General features: G+C 33.6%; 1 protein-coding gene across 6 annotated transcripts in view; it reads left to right on the top strand.

Annotated features, from left to right (window-relative positions):
- CPSF6 (cleavage and polyadenylation specific factor 6) overlaps positions 1-13938 on the top strand; it is a 33726-nt gene extending 19788 nt beyond the window's left edge. For 2 of the 6 annotated variants that reach the window (XM_039391314.1, XM_039391312.1), the window contains 3 exons: positions 149-302; positions 887-1075; positions 1211-13938. In XM_039391314.1, coding sequence (XP_039247248.1) covers positions 149-302; positions 887-1073 — 341 coding nt within the window. In that variant the 3' untranslated portion in view covers positions 1074-1075; positions 1211-13938. Of the gene's footprint in view, positions 1-148; positions 303-883; positions 1076-1210 lie in introns of all 6 variants that reach the window. The other 4 variants (XM_039391313.1, XM_039391310.1, XM_039391311.1 and 1 more) reach the window with 3 other exon arrangements.
- The last annotated feature ends 514 nt before the right edge of the window (positions 13939-14452 follow it).

Below are 14452 nucleotides of genomic sequence, written 5' to 3'. Positions count from 1 at the left end.
TCTGGACAGTATTTTAATATTTGGTTCTACAGTAAATGATCTAGATGGCCGTTGAAGAGAAGATACTCAAAATGATAATAGTGTTACAGATAGAAATCTATGTTTTAATTTGCATAATTTTCTGATCCTGAGTTTACATCATTTTCAGGAGACTATGGAAGTGCTATAGAGACCTTGGTAACTGCAATTTCCTTAATCAAACAGTCCAAAGTATCTGCAGATGATCGCTGTAAAGTACTTATTAGCTCTCTTCAGGACTGCCTTCATGGAATTGAGTCCAAGTCTTATGGTTCTGGATCCAGGTAAAACTTTCCTCTTCCATCTGCTCTTACTTATAAAAGAGAAGGTGTAGGGCAGGACTAGTTCACAGAGAAGTCTGTAAGAAGCTTAGTGATGGCTGAGTTGCACAAGAAATGTGTGAAAGAACCAAATAAGCATTTTCTGAACTTAGAAAAAGTGCCTTTTAACTAGCCTTCCTTTCAAAATTGATCTGACTAGCTTAAATTTAACTCTGCTTTATTTCATGGTTTTGGCACACACTTTCTGTACACAGATTAGCAGCCATGTTGCAGTGATCATTTGAGTTATAGTGGATTTCCCCCAGCTGATTTCAGTCATCCTCCATTCTGAGCATGTACTTTCTGGCTTTTCTTTGCTAGATCAAAAAGTGGATGCCCGTTACTGCCTGTAACTGAGTTCTTAACCACCACTGTTTATATCAGCTGTCTTTAATGTTATATACAAAAACATACCTGCCTCATGGTAAACAGATATTTCTCTTATGTCTGTTTTTGGTCAAATTCGTGCTCATAAGCGGAGTGCAAGAGTGGTATGTGGATGACTAATATTTTGAAGAAAAATTTAATGAAGTAATTTCTTTTAGAAGACGTGAACGATCCAGAGAGAGGGACCACAGTAGGTCACGAGAAAAAAGTAGGCGCCACAAATCACGTAGTAGAGATCGTCATGATGACTATTACCGGGAAAGAAGCCGTGAAAGAGAGAGGCATCGTGATCGTGACAGAGATCGTGACAGAGAACGAGACAGAGAGAGAGAATATCGTCACCGTTAAAGGTGAGCATTTGTTTCATGGTTTTTAACTTTACTGACTTACTAGAAGTAACCACTCTAGGTTTGAGATTATTTACACCATTCATGTCTGCATTTAAATGATCCTGCAGTATGTACTGAATCACTTTCTTCTTGCAGCACCTGACATGAACATAGGTAAGTAACAACAGGTAACTGGTCTTGGGAGGGAGGAAGTCTGTGCAATTATCTTCTGCATTCTGCATGCCACTTCTTTTATTTTAGCTGGTAATAATGTTCCCAGTTTTTATGAAAAGCAGTTGAACCAGTTCTTAAAAAAGCAGTAAGCCAGACCATTCTCTTTATAATCTTAGAAGATTATATGAAATTTACTGTTTTATTTCTTAGTTGTACTTAAAAATACTAATTTTGTATTTTAAAATCTACTTGTGTAAGGACCGCAGCATTTTAGCCCTTCGTAAGGTCATGTGTGGATTATTTCAGTGTACATACACTTGTCCTTGCACAAGTATGGTGGTGATTTTTTGGGTTTCAGTATTTGTGGGGTTTGTTGTTTTGTTTTGTGTTGTTTTTGTTTTGTTTTTCCTGGTGAGTTTTAGTCAAATTCAGGAAATATTGCCAGATTTTTATCTTTATTTTATGAAATGTGACCTGTCAGTATCTTCTGCCTTCTAGCTAAATTCGTGTTTTAACCTTCAGTAAAATTTATTAGTTGTTCCCCTTCACCTTGACTTTTTCAGTCCCTCCTCCATATGATAGTCATTTTCTGAAGACTAGTAAAAATGTATGACACCAAGATTGATTCTTTTCTGGTTGTTCACAAACTAATGTGTTCTTTTATTTCATATATCTGAAGTTTGCATGCATCAGATGTCTAGACAGCTGGAGTAGCATGCTAAACAATGCTTTTTTTCAATGTACTGCTTTAAAAGACATACAAATATTTATATTTTATATAATATACCATTTTGAGGATTGGGAATTGAAGCTACTGTGATTCCTTATATTTGACAATTGGGAAAAAACCCTACCTAATAGTTACTCTGTAGCGGTCTTTTCCCTTTTTAGAAGAACTTGCCACTACCTCTACAATGAAACTGAAGCTTGCAGACTTGTCTGTCAGCCCAGCTTCCATTTCTTACATTTAACCTCAGATTTAGTTTCTGGATTTGCATGTGTTATTGATTCGTAGAGATTCATTTACAGAAGTTGTAGAGCAAAACTTTTTAGAAATCATATAAAATGTAGTATACTCCTAAGTAAAAATACAATTTCATATGAGTTAAATGTCAGCTTTTCAGTCAGACTTCTGTGTCACTGTCTGACTCCTTTGGGAGAGAATGAATTTGGATGCTAAATGCTCTAGTGTGTTGAGAATTAAGTGGGGTGTTGTACTGGGTTCGTATACTAGCAGGGGACAACACAAAGAAGTAACCAACCTAGAAAAGGGGAGTCAAAGGCTTAAATAGGAAGGTGAAACATGGCAAACAAAATAAGATGGTGGTATGTTTCTGCTAATGCCACTTTTTGCCATTAAAAAAGATTGGTAGAAATATTTTTGTAATTTAATAAAAATAGTAACAGTAGCTCTTAATTGTAAAATAACAACATAAAAATACAGATATAACAAAAGTAAATGTAGTTTCTTTTATTGAACTGGATATTTACCTTGTATAATAACTGCATATTTTTGATATTTGCAAATAGTTCTTACTGATAGTGGTAACCATTGAGCTGAGTAATGGATGTATTTCTAGAGTGTTTTCCTTCTGGTGGAGATGAGCAAGCCATACTAAAAATTGTTAACAGCCTGGAATTGAAGATAATTTTTTTAACCCTTGGCATACTTTATTAATCTAACTTTAATTTTTGTGTATTTAGTGTTGTGCATATAGATATGGACTTACTGTGCCAAGTATAGATTCCCTACGCTGTTACCCCAAGAAAACATACCAAACAGCATTAGGTTGCATTTTATAATTTCCAAAGAACAATTTTAAAATGAGGCTGTGGTTTCAGTCTCAGTTCAGGTGGGATTTATATTTGCAACATCCTTCAGCTTTATTGTGTGCTGGGACTTCTCTTTTCTTTCAAAGGGATTGTTGGTAAGATTCCCTTGTGTGAAGAAAATAGGTCCTAAGAACTTGATTTAAAGGGCCAGTTTAGTCTACTACATGTAAATGAAAGCATTTGGTATTTTTTTCTTTTAAGTTAAGTTGTAAACATTTTGTCTTGTTGCTGTCTTAATGAAGAAGAGCTTTATTGTAGTTTTGTTTTTATATATTTATACACACACGTATAAAAGAAATAGTTATCTCCTGGTTTGTATGTTTCATTTTCACTAAGATGTATGTTGCCATACATTTTTTGTTTCATTTTTTACATTGAATAATATTCATAAATGGATTTAACACTCAGTTATTTAATAAATATCAAAAGTGCTGAAAGGAGTTATTTCCCATAATACTGTGTTTTGCCAGACAACATGAAGTTACCTCTGTGCCTGCACCCTATGAATGGCACCTATACCTCTCCTAATTGTGTACCTATAGTCATAACTGTGATACTGTACTGGCATTTTTTTCCAAAGCGTTACACGTCTAGTTTAGAAGGATTTTAAAGGTCCAATGTGAACGTTTTTGTAAACAGTGAAATTCGGTTTGTACTGTATTACATTTATAAAGATGGGTAAAATTGGAATAACTTACAAAATGTGTTTATAACAATAAAATTCTATAAAAAGTTTAGTTGTACCATAGCAAGTGTTTACACTTCTGTTTGTACACTTCATGATTTAAAGTTAAATTCTTGCAAGATTTTTGTGCCTTCACTTGAGTAAGGCTTCGTGTACATCGATAATCCATTCTCCTGAATTAGTATAAGCTGAATGTTTCCTTGAAACATCTTGCCTTTGCTTATAGAAAGCCTATAGATGTAAAAGAGAACAATGGATTTAAGACAAATGTCTAACCTGTATTAGTCAAAAAAACTAAGAACCCAATAGAATGACATTTAGAAGGATTAACAATATTAATGTGTACAAACAGAATAGTAATGTAATTTCATCATCATGAGTCCTGACTTTTTTTTAGGCAGAATTTTTTTTAATTTAACTGATACTCAATGATGTATTTCCAGCTGATACATTGTCCCAATCTTAATCTGTCTGAATTTCTATATCTGCTGACTGTTAAATTTTTCATTTTATGTTTTTGTTATTGGGTTGATTGATTATTTCCTATTTAAACTGGATTTGGATTGAATTGCAAAGACAAAACCTCAATATTGTAACAGTTGATATGTATGTAGACTTTGTACTCCATATTTCGTGTTTATTCTCTGATTTTTCTGCTCTCAAACCACTGTAAGCAAAATAATTTGATGTCTGAGGCTCATATGCTCCTTCAAAAACTGCTCACAGTTCTCTCTGAAGTGGTTTCAGCTTTGGAGTGATCCAAGAAGTAACATGGTTGGAATTTTTTTGGTGTCAGGAGGAGGGGAAATGGTACTCATAGTTTATGTAGTATTCATTATATTTTTGCTTCTATAAGTAGGAACAGGCCTGTAACAGTGTTAACAACCACTTAAACATCAAGTGACATATGAAATTAGCCTTTTAAGAAACCTTGTAAATGAAGAGAAAAATGCCTATTTTTTATAAGCTATTTTAATAATAAGCTTCTAGTTAATATTAACTGAATTGTGTGGTAGCATTGTTCGAGACTTGAGTATAAGTACCTGTCTAGAATTATTATCAGATCTTAATATTAAGGTATTGCAAACGTTACTTACCTTATCTCTTTTTCTAAAATGTGTGTTTTTGAGGAAGCACATATGTGGAGCTGGCACTATTCTGCATTTAGCATTCATCAGAGAAATAATACTTTGTGTATCTGATTCAGTATTTGAAATCCAGCACAGCGTCACAGAGGCAAGGAGTGCCACTGCTTTATGTGCTTTTTACAGTCTATTATATCACTGCTCTGGTGCTTTACAGAAACTTAGTTTGTTCCCTAATGTTCAGTGATTTATCTCATTTTCTTGAGGGTGAAATGTTGATTTAAAAAATGAAATGAGTATCTCATGCTACTTATTTTCAAAAGCATAACTTTTATTACTTTTTTTCCCATGAATATATTGCTGTAATTTTATTGACTTCTGAGGTGTCTTTAGACACACTTATATTTTTGTGCTCCCCGTATCCTGTGCTTTTTTCTTTTATTTGTGAAATCATTAGTTTTGACAAATTTGATCTGTATGAAAGTTCCCCAAGAAACTTTTAAGCTTCATAACATAAGAAACAAAGAAATGAAAATGTTGATTTGATGCAGTGTTCTCCAGAGAACGAACGAATTCAGTTTTTTCCTTTTGCTCATTGTGGTTTGAGAACTATGATTTCTTTTTAAAAAAAAAAAAAAAAAAAAGGACACATGAGAGAGATATCTTCATTTTTATGTTTTTCTGTGGCAGCCTGAACTACCTTTTTGTCTCTTCCTCATATATTAATGTGAAAAATAATTGACAGTGAGTCATATCTTTTTAATTTGTAAACTAAAGATTGAATTTTCTGAACACACCTCACTGTTCATCGGTTATTTTTAGTGAATAGACAGGCTGGGATAGTAGGAGAAAGATATATGATGAATGAGACTAGTTTGGAAGTTTTTCTTCCCATGTAAAGTTATTTATAAAATCACGAAATTGTTGTGTTGATCTTTACTTATATGCTAAGATTGAACAAAGGTAGCAGGTAAGTACATGAATAATGGAGCGGGGGGAGTAGGCAAATATGAGAAGGTGCTAGTGCTGGTAAAATTGTATGTGTATGATGAACAGAATCACATGTATCTTGGCTTACATGCAGAAAGACAAATAGAAAGTCCTTGAGACAAGACAAGCTTGAAATTCCTTCTTTCTTACTATGTTATAGCTAAAGCATCAGAGTATTTGGAGGTTTGTGATGTTCTGGAATGTAGGTTAAATTAAAACAAATTTTGGCTTTCAAGCTGATACTTTCTGTGGGAGCTTTGATTTGTGTATTTCTTTTTCTTTATGTATAGAATAAAATAAAGGAGAATTACATGAAGGAATTCGTAGGAGCTTTTAGGATATACTAACAAAATGTATGTCATGCATTTTACTGAAATGTGAACATGTGAGATTGAAATTCAATCTCTGAAAATATCAGAAATTAAACTACCATAACAAAAACTTTATGGGTGTATGCACATACAGCTTTAAAACTACTGTAGAATTTTCACAATTTTAAAAGATATTTAAAGCTTTTATGTACTTATTTAAATAATTGGAATTAAAGAGAAAAAAAATCAGAGTTGCTACTGCAAGATGCTTTTGATATATACAGGCAATCTATTGGGTTTTGTCGTGTGTGTTTGTGGGTAAAAAAATGCTCAAGTTGCATCTTGCATAAATACCAAGATGTTTGATCACTGAAGTCCTGGGATTTCATTTGTGGAATATTCTGGCATAAACCTCTAACTTTTAAACTCACAAAACCTATTTAACAGCTAAGTCTGAAATTTGGGTTTTATTAGTAGAAATGCTGAGAAACTGATTGCTGTGTGGTGTTAAATTGTACAAACCTAACACATGCTTGGGACGGATAGCTTATATATGAGCTTGAGGCAGATGGAAAACAGTATTGCTAAGAAATACTGACTAGAGATTTATTATTTTTTTAAAATTGTTTGTTGCTTCAATATTCTACTTGCTTGTAGAATACTGAAAAGGGCTGAGCATGAACGTATAATCCATACAGATTTATTTCTTTTTGGAACCACAAGGGTTTCCAGTTGTGCCGAGATATAGTGGCAGAATGCTTGAAAGCAAAATGTACACCACTTTGGATTTTAGTTGGTCATGTTTCTAAAAATGAAGGTTCAGTGTGGTGCTGACCATCTTAAATAAGCCCTATAATGAAAAGCATTAATCCTAAATTCACTTCATTGTGCGTTCTTTAGAGTCCCTGTAGTTCCATAAGTACCCTTACAAATCTAGCAAATTATTCCCAGGAACTGAAGCTTTCTTATGCTAGTATTATAAATCATATATATGGTGCTTTGGATCTGTTAACTGTCGCCACAGAAGTGATAAAGATCCATTATTTTGGCTGCAGCAATTGTATTATGAGAGCAGCAAATTCTGACGTGCAGTCTCACAGCTGTCAGTACTTAATTTCTCCACTAGAAAACTGAGATTCTCTCCTGCCTATTGCTAACTTAGCTTGCAACCCTGAACGCATTTTTCTTGTGGAGGCAGCACTTTGTCACGTTGCTACTAATTAATTTCAAAAGCACATAACACCTATGGAAATATTGGCCTCTGGGGAAGGAACTTCCCCAAAAGTTGATACGTTGATGACTTGGGAACGAAGTCTGTGAATAAGAAATTTCAGTCGCTGCTTTGGATTTGGACTAGTATATGTGCATACTGTAGTGTATAGAGCCTACCTGGTTATACTTTGGGATTTTTTTTAAGTTGTTATTAACAGTCACTTTTAGGAAAGGAAGAAGAAAAAATGAGTACTTAGTTTTGAAATTATTGTACTAGTAGAACAATATTTGACAGCTGTGTACTGTTGCATGTTCATGAAATTGCTTCTCTAAATGTCTTGTTTTTCAAATAAACAATTTAATGTGTTGGGTGTTTTAACAATTTAAGTATTTTGAAATTATTGAATGTTGAAATTGTGAATTATTAATGAAATTAAGATAGCTGATTGTTTTGTAATGGAATTCAACTGAAATCCAGTGTATGGAATTATACCATCCCAAGTATTTTGTGAACTTTTACGGTAATTAACTCTGAATTGTGTGGTTCCTTAATTTACCAAAATAGATGAGAGTAGGAAGTAGGGCTTGGGATTTTTCATAGGATGAGTAGGTGACAAAATCTGCAAATCTACAGTGTATTACATGAAAAGTGGGTTCTTGTGCTTAATCTGCTAGCCTGTATTTTTAGATGTGAACCCCATACAGCTTGCCACTAGTCTGAAAATTTTGATTATAATGGGGTCAGATTCTGTGCACTTTTAAATGTTACTGAGCTGTGAGCCATCCATTTCATTATACAATCAGCACATTCCTTAAATGTCAAACCAGCTTAAAAATTCTGTAAGTGGGCAGGTAAAAATGTAAAAATCTAATTGTGGCAAAATTACCTTAAATTCTTGTTCAGTTACTCTTGCAGAATGCATACTTTAGGAAATGTTCTATATCAATGTTGCCGTCAGTCACAGGAGCAGTAGCTATTTCTTTTTCATCAATACTTTAACTGTGAAATTTATATTCTTTCAACTTTTTTGTACAACAGCGTTAATCTTATTTTTAACTATTGTGTTAGAAAACAACACACAAACAAGTAGCTACTGCTTCTGGATATTTTGTGTTAGTTTACATCACAGTGAAGTAGATGCACGACTTGTGTATGTATAGATAAGCCAGCAATTTTCTGTGTATTATGGGGACTAGCAAAATCTACATCACAAATTTTGACACATTACAGCTGAAGGAAGAGGAACAGCGTGCAAGACAAGATACATTCTTCAAGGAAAGATGCTTGTCCAGCAGTTTGCTTCATGTGATTGAACTGAGCCTGTAAGGATTCATGGATAAAATGAACAGGAATAGATCTGAATAAAGCAAATCTGCATACATGGTAACCAGTAGCTCTTTTACTTTTTTATGTTGCTTAACTGTTTTATTTGAGGGAAACCTGTGTGATTTAAACCTTTAGCTTTTGCAACTTTATTACTGGTTATATACATTTGGCAATTATAATGTGCAAACAATTGAAAAAAGTCAAGTAAATGCTTGTTTTTATAGTAGTTTGTTCATGTTAAACTGTTCATATGATAATGTCTGTACACAGCACCACTGATTACCGTAGATGTAGTGTTGTAATAAACTGTTTAATGGGGCTGATGTGTAAAGCTGTTCAAGTTATTTGATGTTTACACCTCAGGGAAAGTCTTGTGTTCAGCAATATTTAAAGATAATGTTACAATGAAAACATTGATGCTGTCTTCAAAAACATTGCAATAGTTCTTGCATATGCCTCAACCTAATCTTGCATTCAGCAAGTTAAACGTACTAATGTTGCGCTCTCACACTCAATTTTGATATGAAAATAAGTGGTTACATAAAACCTTTAATACTATTTTGCTTTCTAGCAGTGTTTACCTAGGTGGCTTGTGAATTTGCTAATTGACACATAAAACTGTAAAAACTGCAGCACTCTGTGGTTGATTGTTTTGAGGAGAGATGGTCCCAAGTCTGTGATTTTTAGCACACTGAAAATTTTATCTTTCATACAGCCTTGATCCTGATTGACACTAAAGTTGATATAAACTTAAACTGTTCATGTGAACTTAAACTGCCCATAATAAGGGGTAGAAAGGTTAGGTTTAAAAAAAAACAAAACAAAACCCTGCAGTTGTTTACAGTTTTATAGTAATAGTGCTTGTGTGTGTTCCCTCTCTACCCCCAAGGCCGTAGCAGTCTGTACATAGTTGTATATTAGAAATGTGCCAGAAGAAACAAGATGTTACCATTTTTATGACTTTATGGGTTTGGTATTTTCTTAATACTTTGGGGTTTATTCACACATGCATATAAAAGAGAAGGTACACTTGTATGTCCTTGTTCACTGATGGGCAATATTTAAATGTCTTAGCAAAAAATGACGCAGATTAAATTTGTCAGATGAGGTTTTGTAAATTTACTTAAAAACAAATTAATGGAGCACTCAGTGAAAGCTGGCTTCAAATTCAAGAATTTGTTTTAAATTTCATCAAGCGTGAAATGCAAGTGAATAGGAAGTTCATATAAGCTGCAAAAGCTTAGTTTCTGGCAGCCTTGTGCAAAGGCTCACTTTTAGTCTATTGTAAATTGTTATGTAATGGACATACTCTGGAGTTTTCAAGTATTCAAATAGCCACACTTAATGTTTTAAGTTAAGTTTCAAGACCTCAGATGGCTTTAAGAGGCAACCCTTAGAAAACTCTTGATTTCTTTTTTTACCAATTTTGAAGATTTTACAGCCATCCTAAAACGTTACCCTGTTCAGGAAAGCACTTAAATCCATTTGATTTTCCAGAGCATATCAAGCACGTGCTTACATTCCATATATTTCAAGGAATGTAAATATATGCTTTAAGTTATCTTATTTGCGTACATGAGTGATTTTTATGCTTCGAGTTGGGACCAGTAGCTTGTGCAACTGCCCAAGTTTTGCAGAAGTTTGAAATGCTCTGATATTTTTGGCACCTGCTACTCAACCAGGTTTCCTGCAGCCAGGTTGATGCTTGGACTTGGCTACAGCTTCAGACTCTCCATTTTTTTTTTCCTACTTAAATTGTGTACCTCAGTTCCTCATGCATGGGATCACTGGTGTTTATTGAACTATTTGCTACTGAGAAGATATTTGACATGTTTGTTTAATCCTGTTTGAAAATGAAAACTGCCTTTAAAAATTTTGTAAAACTGAAAGCTGTGTCAAACAAGTCATGAATCACTTCCTGCTTTTTTTGTTAGTAGGTGTTGGTTACAAACAGTACTGTTGTAACTTTTTTTTTCTTTACTTAAAAACATTGTTTACTACTGTGTGTAATAAGTTTAAGGAAGAAATAACCTGCCTGTAGCTGTTACAAGGGGAATAGCTAATACTGGAAAGGCAGCAGGTAAGTAATGTTCCATTGAGTAGATATATTAAATTTTAAAATAAAAAGGTAACTTTACAAGCATTTTATGCAGGAATTGATATTTTACTCCACATTGAAATAGTTTTAAGGAGACTGTTGCTCTTTTTACATAGAGTGTAATTTCTCACTCACATACGGATTTCCATTGCTGGCAATGGAAATAGCAGGGAGGGAATAGCAGGGGGTAAATAACATAAGTTAAACTGAATAATCATTGTGACTTGAGAGATGAGATCCCTGTATGAAGCCCATTATTTCTGCCTGTTCTCCAAATACTTAATTTTAACTGATAAATGTACTGTGTTGCAATTTAGATAATATTCTCTTGAGTGAGTGTCCTTTGTTAGATTTTTTTTTTTATAAAACAAAAAAGAAATGTACAGAAAAAAATCCAAAGACCCTGATAGACACCAAAAAGAAATATGCGTGATGTACATCATGTATAACTGGATCTGTAGTAGAATTTTTACCAAGTTTTGGTTTATTAAATGTTCCTGGCAATTTCCTGTACCTGCTCAGGAAATGGCAGTTTAGAAAATAATTGACTGGTGATGATGCCGTGATGGCTACTGCTCTTGATATTCGTTCAGTTCTAATCCATCTCCTTTTGCTGATGAAAAGATGAAATAGTCTGTGAGGAAATACTTTATTTCTTTCAAACGTTGATTTTATAAGTAACATTGAAAATATTATGTTAAGGCTGTGTCCTTTATCTTGAAAGACAAAACCAACAAGTAGTGACTTAGGAGTGGTGGTGCTTTAGCAACAGTTGTTGTTTTATTGGTGATTTGTTTTTTAGACGTAGAGAGTGATTTTTTTTTAAAGTAAAATTTTTATTGGACTATAGGTTTTGACAGGTCAAAAGTACTTCAGAAGAAGAACATAGCATTTTGGAAACTGTACAGTCTTTTTTTCCTCATTCCCTTTTTACTTTCTGTGCCAATAACTTTTGTTCTGATTACATTTTGAAAAATGTTTGTCAGAACTTCAAATTTTTATTTACAGTGTGGCTTATAAGCTTGGATAGCTGTTGTTTTTGTGTTAAACAAAATATTTTTATTAAATTTAGACATTAGCTTTTTTTTTTGTGGACTGAGTACGTTCTGGTTTTGTTCCTCTGAAATTGGTGAGGCTTAGTTTTTCTAACTGTATTTTTTTACCTGATTGTTTAGTTGCATACCCAAACCCTTGTAAATGTTTTCCTAGTTATATGTGGATAATTGGAGATTTAAATGTTGTATATACTTGTCATCTGTGTTTCTAGTAAAATACATGGCATTCTTTATAGAAATACTTAATTCCTGATTTTCATTTCTTATCCACTTGCTCTCTTGTGTACAGGTTAAATAGACTTTGCTCCTATTTTTACTTATAGAATTTTATACATAGCCTGTTAAAGTTGTCTTTGGTTCTTGTATAAACTGAGATACAGCCTTAAATTTCCTGATACAACACTTGTTAAGATACTGTCAGTCATGTAGATTCAAATATAAAACATGCATGTTTAAGACTGGTACTCTTCAAAGATCGAAGACACTAAATTACTTCTGCATTGAAATATAAGCCCTTCAAGATTTTAGGGAAGGAAAGTACGAGTCAGTGTCCATATACTTGAAGAAATTTCAATTCTTTCCAAAATAACAATTTTGACATAGGAAAGAAGCAATGTGGATTCACCTAGTATTTAAATTATTTTGGTAATTGACTGCACAGGTCTCGAACTTAATGGTTGCAGCATGCTATTGAATCATGATGTTTATGCAGAAATACTGTCTCTTGCAATTATGATGCCTTGCAATTAATATTTCAGACTGGCTTGGGGTGGGTGGGGGTGTTGAGGTGGTTTTTTGGTTTTGTAGTTGTTTCCCTCTCCTTCTCTACACCCCCTGACCCCCCATTAAGGTCTGATATCCCATGTATTTTAGATTAATTTTCGTTTTAGAGGATAAATTTACTGAGGACAAGTTTGGAGCATAGTTCATCAGTTTCATGTTCTTGGGGGATTTTCTTCCCCCATGTTGGACGAAGTACAATAAAGCTCCTCATTCTATTTGTATATGATAAGCTTGTTAGTTCCTGAACCCATCCTATAGCCCAGTGATTGCAGTGGGTTCTAGGTTCTGGTATGACCTATGCCTGTGCTTAAATCTTTTAAAACTCCTTTGGAAATACACTAGTTTTACTGAAGTCTATTGAAAATAGTAAACAGTATACCTTTGATCCCAATGGAATGGAGCATTTAAGTTGTAAAAATTCCCATCTATTTATACCGTGTAATGCGATTTTTACATGATTTCAGTATACACTTTTGAGTATATTCAACTAGTAGACTTCAGCCTCACCATCTTGTACACAGTATTTTGTAATAGAAAATATTTTAAACTGTGCATATTATTCTTACATTATGAAACAGACATTTCCTTGATCTTCAAATGTAAGAAAATGAGGAATGTGTGTGCTTTTATAAATACAAGTGATTGCAAATTCAGCTTCCTTACTACTGCAGTTGTCTTTTTTTAAAATAATAAAGAAAGGGGGGAAAAAAGCCAAATGTTTTAAAGGTGAAATACATTCCTATTTGGTAAACCTTAGCAGTTTTATGACTATTATCAGCGCTGCTGACTTTCTAAACAAAAGGCTGTATTGTCTTCCTGTACAATTCCATTTCCTGGTTCCTGCTTTGCTCAAGGATCTATGAGTAAACTATTCAAGAGATGGTTTGAAATACAGGAGTAGGGTTGTCTAAGTTGGAATGCAGAATTGCAATGCAAAGTGTAAGGAAATGGATGCCTGTCAGAATGCCTGACTCCAAAGGATTTTATATATATAATAAACAGTTTCCTGATGCTGGCAGGCCAAAGAGTCTGTTGAACACTGGAGTTTTTGGAGACCTATATTTCTCCACAAGGTAAGATGGTATGCTAGCAAATGTGGATTTTAATACTTTTTCAGCAGAGGTACTTAATCTGTAAGTTTAGGGATCATTTCATCTTTTTTAGATGTTATACTTGAAATATTGCACAACTTTTAGCTTTCATGGGTTTCTTTTTTTTCAGCCTTTAGGAGACTGTTAAGCAATTTGCTGTCCAACTTTTGTGTTGGTCTTAAACTGCAATAGTAGCTTACCTTGTATTGAAGAAATAAAGACCATTTTTATATTAAAAAATGCTGTTGTCTGTCTTCATTTCAGCTTGTCTAAACTTCTCATTATTGTCAGTCTTTTCAGATTTTCAGACATTAAAACTTGGAGCGTGGACATTCTAACGAAGTTACAGCTAGATTCTGTGCTACAATTATTTCTGAATCTAGAAATAGTTTTATTCTTTAATCTTGTCCTTATCTGGTCTTTAAAGACTCTTTGCAGAGTTTACAATCAATAGGAAGTGCAGACTTTTTTTTTTAAGCCAGCCTTTTTTTTCTGTAAAATACGGTGACCCACATGTAATATATTAACTAAAGGGGAAAAAAATAAGCATGATGTGTAAAGCAATTTCAGTCTCTTAAAATTACATTTTCAGAATCAAATATCAGTATAGTAATGTTTGGAGCTGTGGTAAAACTTTTTAAAATAAGAACTTTTTATTTGAACCTGGTTTCTTGAATTGGCAAAATCTGAGAAACGTTAATCATTGCAAAGCATGTGCTTGTTGAACACAGCAGTTGTAAAACAGCTGTATGGC

This window comes from Pipra filicauda, unplaced genomic scaffold, assembly GCF_003945595.2.
Source record: "Pipra filicauda isolate LSUMZ 115617 unplaced genomic scaffold, ASM394559v2 scaffold93_size3172892_pilon, whole genome shotgun sequence".
In the NCBI taxonomy this organism is placed as follows: domain Eukaryota; kingdom Metazoa; phylum Chordata; class Aves; order Passeriformes; family Pipridae; genus Pipra; species Pipra filicauda.
The sequence above is the reverse complement of the archived record's forward strand: the minus strand, read 5'-3'. Positions and strand labels throughout refer to the sequence as shown.